At 45.8% G+C, this 14,554-nt stretch overlaps 1 protein-coding gene across 2 annotated transcripts in view; it reads right to left on the reverse strand.

Moving 5' to 3' along the window:
• The window catches only part of elavl2 (ELAV like neuron-specific RNA binding protein 2), a 134,699-nt gene that overhangs the window by 29,570 nt on the left and 90,575 nt on the right, over positions 1–14,554 (reverse strand). For both annotated transcript variants that reach the window (XM_063186713.1, XM_063186714.1), the window contains one exon: positions 2,069–2,222. In XM_063186713.1, the coding sequence (XP_063042783.1) occupies positions 2,069–2,222 (154 nt within the window). The remainder of the gene's footprint in view (positions 1–2,068; positions 2,223–14,554) is intronic.

The following is a 14,554-nucleotide window of genomic DNA, read 5'->3' on the forward strand; positions in this document are numbered from 1 at the left end:
CTGGTGGTGGAAAAAGTTAATTTAGAGCCCTGAACGCCATGTAATGTAATCTTTGCATGTTCAATCCCCTTTCTTACCAATCCCCTTGCTTACCAATCCCCTTGCTTACCAATCCCCTTGCTTACCAATCCCCTTGCTTACCAATCCCCTTGCTTACCAATCCCCTTCCTTCCTTCCTTCCTCCATGCCTGAAGTTCCCTTCAGGAAGGCACCTAAACCTAACATTTATCCACGGACCGTAAGCAAAACCCTGTGTCTAAAATAACTAAGTCGCTTTGGACAAAAGCGTCAGCTAAATGCAATGCAACATAGACAGAGCGGCCCTATTGCAGTGCAGCTGTGGAGGACAATACAACAGCTGCATGAACAACAGTAGTGACTAGGTAGCACTTGATTCAGATTCAGAAAACTTCACTAATCCCATCAGAGGGCAATTTAGTTTGCAGTCCCAGTCTCCATCAATCAACAATAACTTATATAATTAAATAAAAAAAGTAAAACAAAAAGAAAAGAAATACCTGACCTAAAGACAATAAAAAATAAAGAAAATAAAAGACATATCTTAGCCCACACACACAGTCAACTGTACAGTTCACTGAACAATGAACAATGTCCCAAATAATGACGAGCCAAATGCATGTATGCGGCCCTCTGCTTTTACAGAACGATGTTTATTTCTCACTCATTTACATCGCTTAGCATCATGCGTCAGTGCTCATGTTATTGTTTTGGGTTCATCCTTTTTAAAGGCAGACAAGGACTGTACAGCAGTGTTTCTCAAAGTGGGGCGTAAGCCCCCCTGGGGGGGCGCGGAGGCATCTCAGGGGGGGCTTGGTGGGTGTGACATCTGATTTTTTTTTTTTCAGACCCTCTGAAGGGGGTAATGATGGAAAAAGTTTGAGAACCACTGCTGTACAGGATATTACCAAATGAGCGCGTACTGCACATGAGTACGTACAATACATTCCCTGCTGAAAATAAAGGGGCATAGCATGAGTAATGGGCAGTACAAACTCTACCCCCCCCACCCTCCGGCCCTGTCTATGTTAATAGCAGAACTGGATGCCAGCGAAGTCCGCAATATGCAGCAATTCTGAGTGAGAGGGAGGCACACACATGGACACACACACGGACACACACACGGACACACACACGGGCACACACACGGACACACACACGGACACACACAAGGACACACACACAAAGCCTGTTGTGATGCATATCCTAACTGAAGCGCGCACGCACGCACACACGCCTACTGTTGCTTCATGGATTTAGATGGCCTCAAGCATCAAACAGTGATCATAGTCCCAAATCAGGTCAAGGAGGAACTCTTGTTACACAGTTACAGTAAGTGGCCTCTGCTGCCCAAACAATAGATATAGTGAACTTGCTTCTTGAACTACGCACTAACCAGGAGGGTCAGGGGGCTGGAGTCGTTTTGTTGACTGATGAAAACAATGACTTTCAGTAAGCAGCAAGACATCCCATCTCATCAGTGACGAAGATGTGCAAATAGATTGAGCGATCACAAAAAAAAGAAGTCTCTATCATTTTATGACAATCGGTAGTGAAGATATGCTGCTACTTGCACTGGTAAGGCATGCACACACACGCATGCACAGGCACTAATGTGTGTAGAAATCTATCTGCACCATCTTCATCTGTGATCTCGTCTTAGAGAATATACTCTACAACTCAATAACTGCTGTGCGTGTGTGTTCGTGGGTGTGCGTGCGTGCACGTTTGTGTGCGCTCTCTCTCACCTGTGACCTGGTCTACGAGTATGCGCGAGGTGATGATGCGTCCGTACTGGGAGAACAGTTGGTGTGTGTGTGCGCGGACACCCTAGTGTGTGTGTGTGCACGCGCGCCCTAAGTGTGTGTGCGCGTGCACGTTTGTGTGCGCTCTCGCTCACCTGTGACCTGGTCTACGAGTATGCGTGAGGTGATGATGCGTCCGTACTGGGAGAACAGTTGGTGTGTGTGCACGGGCGCCCTAGTGTGTGTGTGTGTGTGTGCGCGCCCTAAGTGTGTGTGCGCGTGCACGTGTGTGCGCTCTCTCTCACCTGTGACCTGGTCTACGAGTATGCGCGAGGTGATGATGCGTCCGTACTGGGAGAACAGCTGCTCCAGCTCCTTCTGCGTCATGGTCTTGGGCAGCCCGCTAACGTACAGGTTGGCATCACGAATCGACGCAGAGCTGGGTCTGGCATACGAGACCTGCAACACACCACAGACAGAAAATGTACAGTACATTTAGATGACGCTCTTAGTTATTATTATTATAGTATTAATTAGTTATTTACAGGGTATTGGTTACAGTCCCTGGAGCAGAGCTGGAAAACAAGTGAAAGCGACAGTTGTTAGTTTAGTTTAGTTTATTTGATAGGAAAAGATGCATGACATGTGGGTTACATAACAACCAAACAGCAATCATAATAGCATCTATAGCCAAAAGCTAACTTAATTTCCAATGCCCGTCCCTAGGTGAAAGCCCCATTGGGAAACTCCAACTCCCCTTTGTCATTTTGACACAGCACAAAAGTGTTGACTGCACATTGCACACGACGAAATTGCATTTATGCCTTACAAGAGAGCAGCCCCCAATGGCGCCCCAAGGGAGCAGTGTGGCGGGACGGTACCATGCTCTGGGTACCTCAGTCATGGAGGAGGATGGGGGAGAGCACTGGTTAATTTCTCCCCTCACCAACCTGGTGAGTCGATAGTCGAACCGGCAACCTCTGGGCTAAAAGTCTGACGCCCTAACCTCTTACCTATGACTGCCCTCTGAAACCACAGACAGACAGACGACGAATGAATGAACTAGAAGCACTCAGACAGTGGAAACCTCCACCAAGGCCACAAGGTCACTGATGCCATAACATCTACATGCTGTGTAGTGACTGTGACGAGCCGTTTTGCGCTGGAGGCGTCTACACATTCTGGCACATGTAGCCGACTGCGGTGTGACCAGGGACATTCAAAAGGTAGAACTAACTAGAATTTTTTTCCCTAGAACCGATGCGTGGCTATAAATCCGGATCATCGGACCGTTTTTAATGCATACGAACCGTTCCAGGCGCCATGGACCGATACACTTGCATCTTACAGGTTACATAAAGATAACCGATCCAAAATTGGTTATCTTTACACACTTACTGCTGTGGAATCCTATGCCTATAATACAACTTACAAACATCGACTATTTTAAACTATTCACCCCTCGAGAATCTAGGATACAAATCCCACTTTGCTCATCATATTAATTGCGTTGGGAACAAACGCATACAAATATACACATACGCAGGCAACACAGATTGATGCAAAGTCAGGACTGCATGCACACACACACCAAACAGAAGAGTGGGCAGTATTGCTCCAAGAAACACGCGCATATTTTCATCTCATACCGTTGGTTGCATTGAGAATTTCACAAACAATGCACGCACGCACGCACACACACACACACACCTTCTGCTTTTTTGCAAAGCTCACACTAAATAATGCGAACAAACACATTAGCCGAGACCTCTCCTTTCCCATCCGCTCATCACAATTGATAGAGAGACAGGCCAATTAAAAACCTGCGAATTGGCTGATCATCGCGCCATGTGTGTGTGCGTGTGTGCACTCGTGTGTGTGTGTGTGTGTGCGCGTGTGTGCCCTGCGCAATGGAAATTGGCTAATTTGGCTCGTGCCACGTTGGCGCTTACAATGCAGCACGCTTCTGCTTCAATCTGTGTCTGTGTGTGTGTGTATGTGTGTGTGTGTGGGTGTGTGTGTGTGTGTGTCTGTGTGTGTGTGTATGTGTGTGTGTGTGTGGTCCTCAATTATCTTCATCTCAATATTCATGAGCAGGCTGCTGCGTCCACCTCCCTGTTGACTTTCGCATGCTGTGCGTGTGTGTGTGTTTTTTTGTGAGTGTGTGTGTGTGTTTGTGTGAGTGAAGTCCTGCCTGCGCGCTGCCTCCCTGTTGACTATCGCATGCCTCACACAAAAACATGCCTGCCAACACCAACACTGTTCAAGCCTGTGTGTGTGTGCGCCTGATTTTTGTGTGCTTGCGCGTTTTTTGTGCGCTTGTGTGTGTGTGCATCCACTTGTTTGTGTGTCATGTACACGTACATACATACTTGTGCGCATTTTCCTTGTTTTTGTGTGATTAGTGTATAGGGGTGTGTGCGTTCATTGTGTGCACATGCATGCGCGTGCGCGTGTGCGCGTGCGAGTGAGGGAGTGCATGAGTGAGTGAGTAAGTGCATGAGTATGAGCGTGTACTTGTGTACGCGTACTTGTAGAGATGCACAGATACCACTTTTTTGAAAATCGATACAAGTACGAGTACATTAATGTGTGTACTTGCCGATACCGAGTACCGATACCGATACCTTTACCACCAAAATACAATGAAAATAAATGTATGGCCTTGTTTTTTTCCACCTGTGATATTTTTATTGTCCATTTCCATGTAGATTTAAATGTTAGTAAATGTATGAGATGGCACTTTTTTCCAATGCTGCTTTCAAGTCCGCAGAACGTGACAAGATTTTGCATTGTTTTGTGTAATAGCAGTAAGGTAAGCGTACCCATTAAGCCCACCAAAATCTAAATTTCTTTATTTTTCAACCATCTTCACATAATTTTTTTGTGAAATAATTTGTTAAATAGTAAGATTTACCTCTCTTCTCAATGTTTGTCACTGAGTTGATGAATATTTCAAAGTACAATATGAAGATTTTTTACGAGAAAAGTGAAAAGTCTGAATGGGCTTAAATGGTACCATTGGTACCATTTAAGCCCACTTGTGTTCCAAATAAGCTCATATAGTTATTTCTCTATCAAAATACCTGGTGAGGTGTGTGAATTGAGTTTAAACAGTGTAGCCTACATGGCATAAATGGTTTCAGACCAAAAATGTAAGATTTGCTCAAAAAATAATGCATAAAACCTAATTAAATATTACAGCATCTCTTACTTCATATACTTCGTAAAATTCTTCATCTAAACAGAGAATTTTTTTTTTCTTATTGATTATTGCTAGTTCATTACATTACGCCTTTTTAACCAACAACTTGAGATTGTACAGCACTTTTTATGTCCCTCAAAGACATTTTTGGTTAGCATGCATGCCAGCTTGCATGCATTTCAATGGGCTGTACCATTTAAGCCCACCTAGTACCCATTAAGCCTGCCTATACAAAAACCTATTTTATGGAAATAATCAGCTCCACAAAACATTTTATGATGCATTTCTTTCAAGATCAATGCCAAACAAACTGGAATATGCTTAGAATTCATACCTAACCACCTTAAGTCTTACGGCAGAGTAAGATAAAGATGGTGTGTGGTTGTATCAAGAGAATATTGGCGTTTGCTCGCTCATAAAACACATCTTTCCATTTGAAGGGAAATGCTATAATTTAGTAAAACACTGCATGTATATATATAAAAATCATTACATTTACCTCTTAGTTCACTAAATATGAAAGTATTTTCAAAACATTTGACTTAAACTAGCTGAAATTCTATGATTTCTGACATGTCCCAAAACAGCAAAGTTTTGAGGCAACTTCTTGTCAGTAGTCCTGAGACTGGATTCACTTGGAAGGGGATAACTCGACGATAAAAAATGTGATTTGTTGTTCATCACCCTATCCAATTAAAGGGTTTAGTAACTGACAAAATGTTTTTTATTGCAAACAAAATTCACCTTTTCCCTTTCTTTAAATTGACCTCAAAATTGAAAGTGGGCTTAAAGGGTACATGGGCTTAATGGGTACGCTTACCTTATCGTTCCTGGTATCGGCAAGTTATTGACGAGTACGAGTACGAGTATAATGAGAAGTATCGGGTGCCGATACCGATACCAGTATCGGTGCATCCCTACGTACTTGTGTGTGCGTGCGTGCATGTTGCAGGCAAGGCTGAAGGATAACCGCAGAAATACACCTACCGCGACAATAGCGAGGCGAGCGACGAAAGTAGTTGACTTTGCATTGAGTCGCGCGACAAAAGCGATTCTCGCGACGAGCGCGACAGTTTGGAGTTGAAATCCTTTCAACTTTCTATGACGCGGTTCGGCGACAAGCCGCGACAACCAATGACTGTATAGAGGTCAGTGACCACAGCCAATGGGAATGCTTGAATGCTTTGCCTTCTGCTTGTACGGACATACTCTAGTCTCTTCAATCGCTCGTATCGCTTGCTGCTGCACTCTGTTGCTTGAATCGCATCGCGCCTGGTCTATTCTAGGGCCCGACCGATATGTTTTTTTCAGGGCCGATACCGATATTTATGGAAATGGGAGGCCGATAACCGATATTTGCAACCGATATATGGAAATATTGTTCATAATAAAATGTAATGAAATAGAAATTAATATTATATATACACATATATTTAGTTATAATAATGAACTGTCATGGACTCAAAGTGGGGAGAGCAGAATAGAAGATGCATTCAGAACGAAACGGCTGCAAAATTGGTTGTGAAAGTTATACAAAATTATCGGTGGAAATTTATTGTAAGTATGGCCGATATCGATATCCCAAAAATGCTAACTTAAATATTGGCCCGATATATCGGTGGGGCCAATATATCGATCGGGCCCTGGTCTATTCGCGCGGTAGGGGAGCAACAACAGCAGAGCAGCCTGGGTGACACTCATTTAGCACATTACAACCGCCAAGCGCAAGAGACACACACACACACACACACACACACACACACACACGACACACGACACACACACGCACTCACGCACACCAAACACACACACACACACACACACACACAACAGGCACGACACACAAAAACAAAACAAAACATAAACACACACACACAAAAAACATGTGCACAACACACACACTCGCGCACACAAAAACATGCGCACACCACACACAGACACAACACACAAAGATAACACATACGTGCCAAGTGTTGAAAACAAAAGAGGGGAAGAGAGAAGATGTCCATATTGGCATCAGACGGAAAGCCTGGTGAGCACGCACGCACACACACACACACGGAAGCCAGGGTTGTTAAGTGGCGTGGGCTATGTGTGTGTGTGGGGACAGTATGAGGTGTGTGTGTGTGTGTGTGTGTGTGTGTGTGTGTGTGTGTGTGTGTGTGTGTGTGTGTGTGTGTGTGTGTGTGTGTGTGTGTGTGTGTACTGGGGAAAGCCCAAGTATTTTAAAAAGGATGAACAAAGCCTCCACTCGGGATTAAACTATGGGAGCATTTGCATATCAGCATATATCGGCAGAGTGACCAGAGAAGGTGTGTGTGAATAAGAGAGGGTGTGTCTGTGTGTGTGTGTGTGGTGGAGAAAGGAAGGTGGGGTGGTGGTGAGTGAGACAAGGCATCTCTGTGCGTGTACGTGTGTGTGAGAGATGCGCAAGGCATCAGACTATGTGTATGCACATGATGTTCTTTGGTCAGCCAGAAAGAGAGAGAGCGAGAGAGCGAGAGATACAGAGAATGTGAGAGAGAGCGAGAGAGAGAAGGGCAGGAGAGAGCGAGAGAGAGAAGGGCAGGAGAGAACAAGAGAGAGAGACGGAGAGTTCAAAAGCAGCATTATTTGTACCACAGCATTGCTTAAAAGCACACACACACACACACACACACACACACACACACACACACACACACACACACACACACACAAGGTCCTTGAGTTCCCTCCTCTGTGTGCATGTGTGAAAAGCACTATAAATAAACCATCGTCATCACCACCGTCACCATTCACACTACAACCTTTATATAAAAAAACTCCCCTTTTCAATCTCTCTTCGCCCCTTCTTACATACTTACTTTTGAATGAAGTAAATGGTGTCGTGACAAATTGACTGCCTATGGCTGTTTCAGCAGCAGAGTAAAGGGAAAAGGACCCTTTGATCATTGACTGTGGACCAGTGTTTCTCAAACTTTTTTGAGACCTAGAAACCACTTGTCTTCATCCATCCAAAAATGTTCAGGGACCACCCGTCAAGTGATTTGCCAGTTGTCGGGTGTTAATTTGACACTGCTAATTTGGATGCGGATGACTTAATTTTGATTCAACGACTTATTGTAGTGAAAATATGACTTCAGCTATGTTTAGTTTTGTAATAATGTTACAAATACAGCCTACCGCCAGCTTGTCTTGGAAAATTAGAAATCCCCTCGCGGACAACCAGAGCTCTGCCGCGGACCACCAGTGGTCCCCGGACCACGCTTTGAGAATCTCTGCTGTAGGTTAACAGCCAACAAAAGCATGGCCAAAGCAATACTGTACTGGAAATACGAAGGATTCTAGCTATTGCAATTAAACTTTAATTGAAATTAAGCAAGTTCAGGGTTCCCACACCTTTTTCATGAACAAATTCAAGCACTTTTCAAGCACTTTCAAGCACCAAAATTTCAGTTTTCCAGCACCTTTAATAGGTCGTGGGAAGGGGGGTGGAAATTTGTATTTTTAAGATGCAATTTCCTGCATTCTAATCAATTTTATGGTGCCTAATGGCAAATCCCATCTGACATCTGAATGGTTGAATGAATGAATGGGTTTTAGTTGTCAAATACGAAATATTTAGGACACAAAGTATTCGAAATTGTAGACCCCTCAATCCAACTGTACATCATACGTACATTATTTGATAATGATTCAGTTTCAGTTAGCTTTAAGATATCATAACTAACCTCTCAAAAACATAACATTCCCTCTCGCCTCACACTTCCTTGAACTCACTGGCATGATGCATTATTAACCGTTGACACAACATTCAACAAATACAGGCTTTCAAACATGGAGTGGAGTCCGTATTGCACTGTACTGCAAACACTACATCTGCCTCACTTCCTGCCCTGCATAGGTATGTGTCCTGTGTGTGAACCAACAGCCTAATTTTCACTGACCGCGGGCACGCGCGCGCACACACACACACACACACACCTCTATTGCTCCAATTGTTCTGGAGCCATGAGGTTCTCGCATACAGAACAGCGATAGAGTAACTATGGGATTGTTAGTGATGAGCATAGGGCCATTCCCTAACAGCTATTCATAGACAAGCAGCAGCGTTGCCCTGTGCTGTGCTGTGCAGAGCAGAGCAGAGCAGAGCGACTTCCTCCATAGGGTAGCCTACATATCGACAACCAAGCGCTGGCGCCATACACACGCACACACACACACACACACACACAATGGGCACGCACGCAGGCCTCAATACAACTCTATACAAAACTAACACATACGCTTTTTTTTAATAGGGGGAACAACGAACCAGTTTCCTGTGTTGTACAGTGCAGAAACAAAGTTTTGAGTCTAAACCGTAGCCTAGAAAATAAATAAATACATAATTTGAAAATACACTAATAGGGATACAGTGACTACCTGCACTCTTCCAGAGAAACTTGTTGTAGGATGGTATTTTAAGTCAAAACTTCCACAACAACCAAAAAAAAACTTTGATAACAGCTGATTCAGCAATTACAAGACACTGAAATAAGAAATCAATTAATTTAGAAGTTCAAGGACCGTCTGTCTCTCGAAACCCCAAATGTCAGTGCAGGCAGCGCTGGCCTAAATCAGCAGCACAAGATTTGAACAAAGACACTGGCTGTATTTTTGTGTGCACTCCAAGTACATTCACAAACCTCATCCTGTTGGTACTGTACAGAAATGATAAGTATGGCCATCAAGAATGAATCTCATTGATTATTTCATGAAGCAAATTCAGTTTTGGAGTTTGTGGCAAGGAACATTAGTCCATTACACAATCTACTCTAAAACGTCTGCTTGACCTTAGCTTTGACATGCACCATGTCTAAGTCAAAGAGAGAGAGAGAGAGAGAGAGAGAGAGAGAGAGAGAGAGAGAGAGAGAGAGAGAGAGAGAGCGAGCTCGGGAGAGCAAGCTCGGGAGAGCGAGAGAGAATATCTGTGCTTTCAGTCAGTACCTTCAGGGTTTGTTGGCGTGCCGTGTGGATATGTGTGTGTGTGAGAACACAACAAGAGTCTTCAGTGCATATTACCACTCTGGCATTTGCCCATCTGTCACCGACCAAATCACTAAGCTTCTCCACTGTATCTAATGCGCCTCCTTTCCTCTGCTTTACAGTATACAAAGTGTAGTTAAATAGCATCACCTAAGCACAATGCATAGAGACAAAAAATGCATGTGAAAGCCAGCACGGCCCGAGACGGTCATTTGGTGTAATGATCGCATTGGAAGCCGCCTGCTGTAGTAATTAGCAACGCTTGGCTTACCAGACAAACAAAAGCATAATCCTAAAAGCAATGCACACAGGCATGCCAGTATGTACACACACACACACGCTTACGTACGTGCACGCACGCACGCACACGCCAGTATGTACATATGGGCACGCGCACGTACATACGCACATACGCACGCGCACAGGAGATTTAAAAAGAAAAAGGCAAAAAAAAGGGCCAGTGCTTTTGAGTCCCTGCATCCCACAACTGCTTTTCAGCGTGCGTTCGAAAGAATGCATGATTTTTTCCTATGCGTTTTTAAATCAGTACGGTACATATTTTCTTGAGTTCGTGCGCACATGCATGTCACGTGTGCATAGGTGTGTGTGTGTGTGTGTAGGGGTGTGTGTGTGTGTAGGTGTGTGTGTGTGTGTGTGTGTGTGTGTGTGTGCGCCTGCATGTGTGCTTGTGTGTGTGAGATGAAACAAAGAAAATAAGGATTAGTGGCTCCATCTCATATATGTTCCATGGTTACATTAACTAAGCGCTGCTGATGCTGCTCATGCTGCTGATGCTGCTGCTGCCGCCTTCATAGGGCTCCCCTCGTCTTCAACGTCAACCCTCCCCCACACGTACGCAGGCAGGCACGCACAGCCACACACACATACAATGATCTCTCTCACTTAGGGAAACAATAATCAAAGCCTAGCTTTGCTACTTAAGTTTTTCTTTTTGGTAATGTAATAATATATGATGAGGTGAAGCAGAGTTCAAAGGTCAAGGCCATCCTGGCCCAGCTGTGGCTCCAACAGCTGGGCCAGAGAGAGTAGAGAGAGAGAGGTTCCATTGGCCCATTGTTTCCTGGTTCTATTATGGCCCCCCTTAGGCAGACCTAGGCAGACCTGAGGACTGTTCTATTCATTGTAGGAGCATTATGACACACCCCTTTAGGCAGACCGGAACCTGGTCGCGTTAGGTGCCCATAGAAACCTATTATGTTGGCATATCTCTATAGAATATCTCTGGCTGGGCACTGAACTGCTAAGCAGGTGAGCCGGGCAGAGATTCTTTAAGTATAGAGATATGCCAATGTAATAGGTTGCTATGGGCACCTAACGTGACCAGGTTCCGGCAGAGAGAGTAGAGAGATACTTAAAGAATCTCTGGTTCCGGTCTGCCTAAAGGGGCGTGTCATAATACTCCTAGCATTGAATAGAACAGTCCTTAGGTCAGCATAAAGGGGGATTTCACCCCCCTCCCCCTTGCAATTATAGAACCCGGAAACAATGGGCCAATGGAACCTCTGGGCCTCTGCACACCGGCTCCGACAAAGTGCGGCGCACTTTTCCTTCCGACAGAATTCGGACCCCCAAACCCAATTTCACTCGAACATTGCATTGATAGTCAATGGGCGGCGCCGACAAAATAGAACTTGTCTCTAATTGCTATCCGACATCGGGGAATGTCCGCGGACATCGGCGCCAGTGTACGTGGTTCTATTGAAAACAATGGAATCGAATTTTAGCTGAGCAGTGCTCAACACTTTGTCGGAGCCGGTGTGCGGAAGCCCTCTCTCTCTCTACTCTCTCTGACCCGGGTTCGATTCTTAATTTAACGGATTGCTGAATGTGGGATGGATGGATGGATGGATGGATGGATGGATGGATGGATGGATGGGTGGATGGATGGATGGATGGAGGGATGGGTGGATGGATGGAGGGATGCATAGCCTGCTGAGTATGGTGTGGACGGATGTGAAGCATAAATGGAGGACTACGAGGTGGATGATGCCTTGCTGCAGTGCATGCAGGTGGGACTGCTCAAATGAACGTAGTAGGGCAATGCTAACCAAACCTATCTTAAAATTGGATACCTCTTGAAGCATTTCATCTCCAGCCACATCGACCAGCCTACATTCTTTGCATAGGATAGGACAGCCCTACATTTCCCTTAGCCAGGCCACGCCCTCCTAGGCCACGCCCTCCTAGGCCACTTCATTCTCTGATCATTCCCCGTCAGAGATACTCTAGACAGAGATAAGTCATTTCAGTTCATTTCTGGTATCCACTTTCTATAGGGTGAACGCCCCTTTAGGAGACCTTCGGTTAGGAGACCTTTGGAGTCCTCAGGTTGAGAATAAATGGAGTCCCCTTAGCACTGTAGATGGCGGTAGCGCATTTCTTGTGCAAACACCTCAAAAATAGAAGAAGAAGGAGGGGACAACGCCCCCTTAGGAGACCCAACTTGAGCACACACTTTTGCATTGGGTGGGCGGGTTTCGAAGCCTCTTTATTACTCCACCCTCTTTGTTCCCCGTCTCCCTCTCGCCCAACTCGCTTCCTGTCTCTCTCATACCGTCCTGCCTGAAGATAAAAAAAAAAAAAAATCACGGCCGACCTAAACTCTGTGTGACTGCGGGCGTGTGCATGCGTTGTGTGTATGTGTGCGCGTCAGGCATGTGCATGTGTCGTGTATGTGTGCGTGTCAGACGTGTCAGAAACAGCAGAGGCATCCTAAACGTGTTGTAACTGCATGTGCATGTGTCGTGTATGTGTGCGTGTCAGACGTGTCAGAAACTGCAGATGCATCCTAAACGTGTTGTAACTGCACTCTTACAAGCAGTTTGGATCTCAACAGACCCTGATGCAACACTACCATAATATCAACACAACACGATTCCCCAAACAACCAGGACGTCAATGCAACACGTTTCCCAAAACAGCCAGGCCTTCAACAACTCCTAATGTTGAATACGAACGTTCGCAGACACAGGAGGAGCTAACCCACGATACGTTGCGATTCGATTAAATCGCCGGTCGATACTTCCGATACATTTCGATTTTATTTACATCCCTATCTAGAGACCTGCCCTATTGTCATCTGTGCACTGCCATCATATAAATAGGAATCGGCTAGGCCACCAAAAGAGGGATTTGGCCGGTAAGGCTTTGATCATCTGTGCAAATAACAGCCTAAGACATGAGCAAGCAACAACAGCCACGTCTCCCAGAGACAGCAGTCTGTGTGCGCGTATGTGTGTCAACATTACCATGCTGCTTCCATCAGCCTATACGTGTGTGTTTGTAGATTAAGCAGTGCGAGGGGAGCCAGACGTGTGTGCGTGTGTGCGCATGTGAGTGTGTGTGTGTGTGTGTGTGTGTGTGTGTGTGAGTGAGTGAGTGAGTGAGTGAGTGAGTGAGAGAGAGAGAGAGAGAGAGAGAGAGAGAGAGAGAGCGAGCGCGCAAGACAGACAGTGAGATAGAGAAAAAGAAGGAGAGCAAGCGAGCGTGTGTGTGTGTGGTTATCAGGCTTGTGCAGATCAAGTGTGTAATCTAAGCCTAGTGAAGCGGTTCATGCCTCAGTCTTGCCATTGCTCCCACCCCACCACCCAATCCCTCCATCTTTTCATCCCTGCTTCATCTCTCCATCATGCCACCCCCATCTCTCCATCGCCTGCATCCATCCATAGCTCTTCTTTCCATACCTCTTCTCTCTAGGTTTCCCTCTCCTTCCTCGTCTCAGTACCCCTCTCTCCCATTCCTCTTGTTCTCTCATCCATCCCTTGCTCGGTCTCTCTCTCTCTCTCCTTCCATATCGGTCTCTCTTGCTCTCCTTCCATCTCTCTCTTTCCTTCCATCTCTCTCCATCCCTCTGTCTCTCTCTCTCTCTCCTTCCATCCCTCTCTCTCCCCCCCTCTATCTCCATCCCTCTCTCTCTCTGCTGTGCCGGTGGACTCCATCAATAATCCACCTACACACTAATTAAACGCCAAATGGGATCCCCTTGCAGAGCCACGATCGATGGGCACCCCCCGACCTCTACCTCCCCCGGTGAACACACACACACACACACACACACACACACACACACACACACACACACACACACACACACACACACACACACACACACACACACACACCTACCTCCCCCATTACACACACACACACACACACACACCTCTACCTCCCCCAGTACACACACACCTCTACCTCCCCCAGTACACACACAATGGGTATCCCAACGCTCCTCTCTCTAAAGTGTATGTACACTTGCACACACACACGCCTTACCTTTGCCCTGCCCTGTACATCCCGCCCCCCTCCCTAGCTCTGAGGCCTCAAGGGTAGACTCTTCAAGGACAAGCCATCTACCATCAGCCCACTCGTATCCATCCAACACGCACGCACGCACGCACACACACCTTTACCTCCCCCATCCATCTACACTCTTCCATCCATTCAGCATCCAGCAAGCCGTACATCTATACTGCACTGACACAGCAATGCACTCATCCATCCATCCATCCATCCATCCATCCATCCATCCATCGGTCTTTCACACATACCCTACTGC

This window comes from Engraulis encrasicolus, chromosome 21 (assembly GCF_034702125.1).
Source record: "Engraulis encrasicolus isolate BLACKSEA-1 chromosome 21, IST_EnEncr_1.0, whole genome shotgun sequence".
Lineage (NCBI taxonomy): Eukaryota > Metazoa > Chordata > Actinopteri > Clupeiformes > Engraulidae > Engraulis > Engraulis encrasicolus.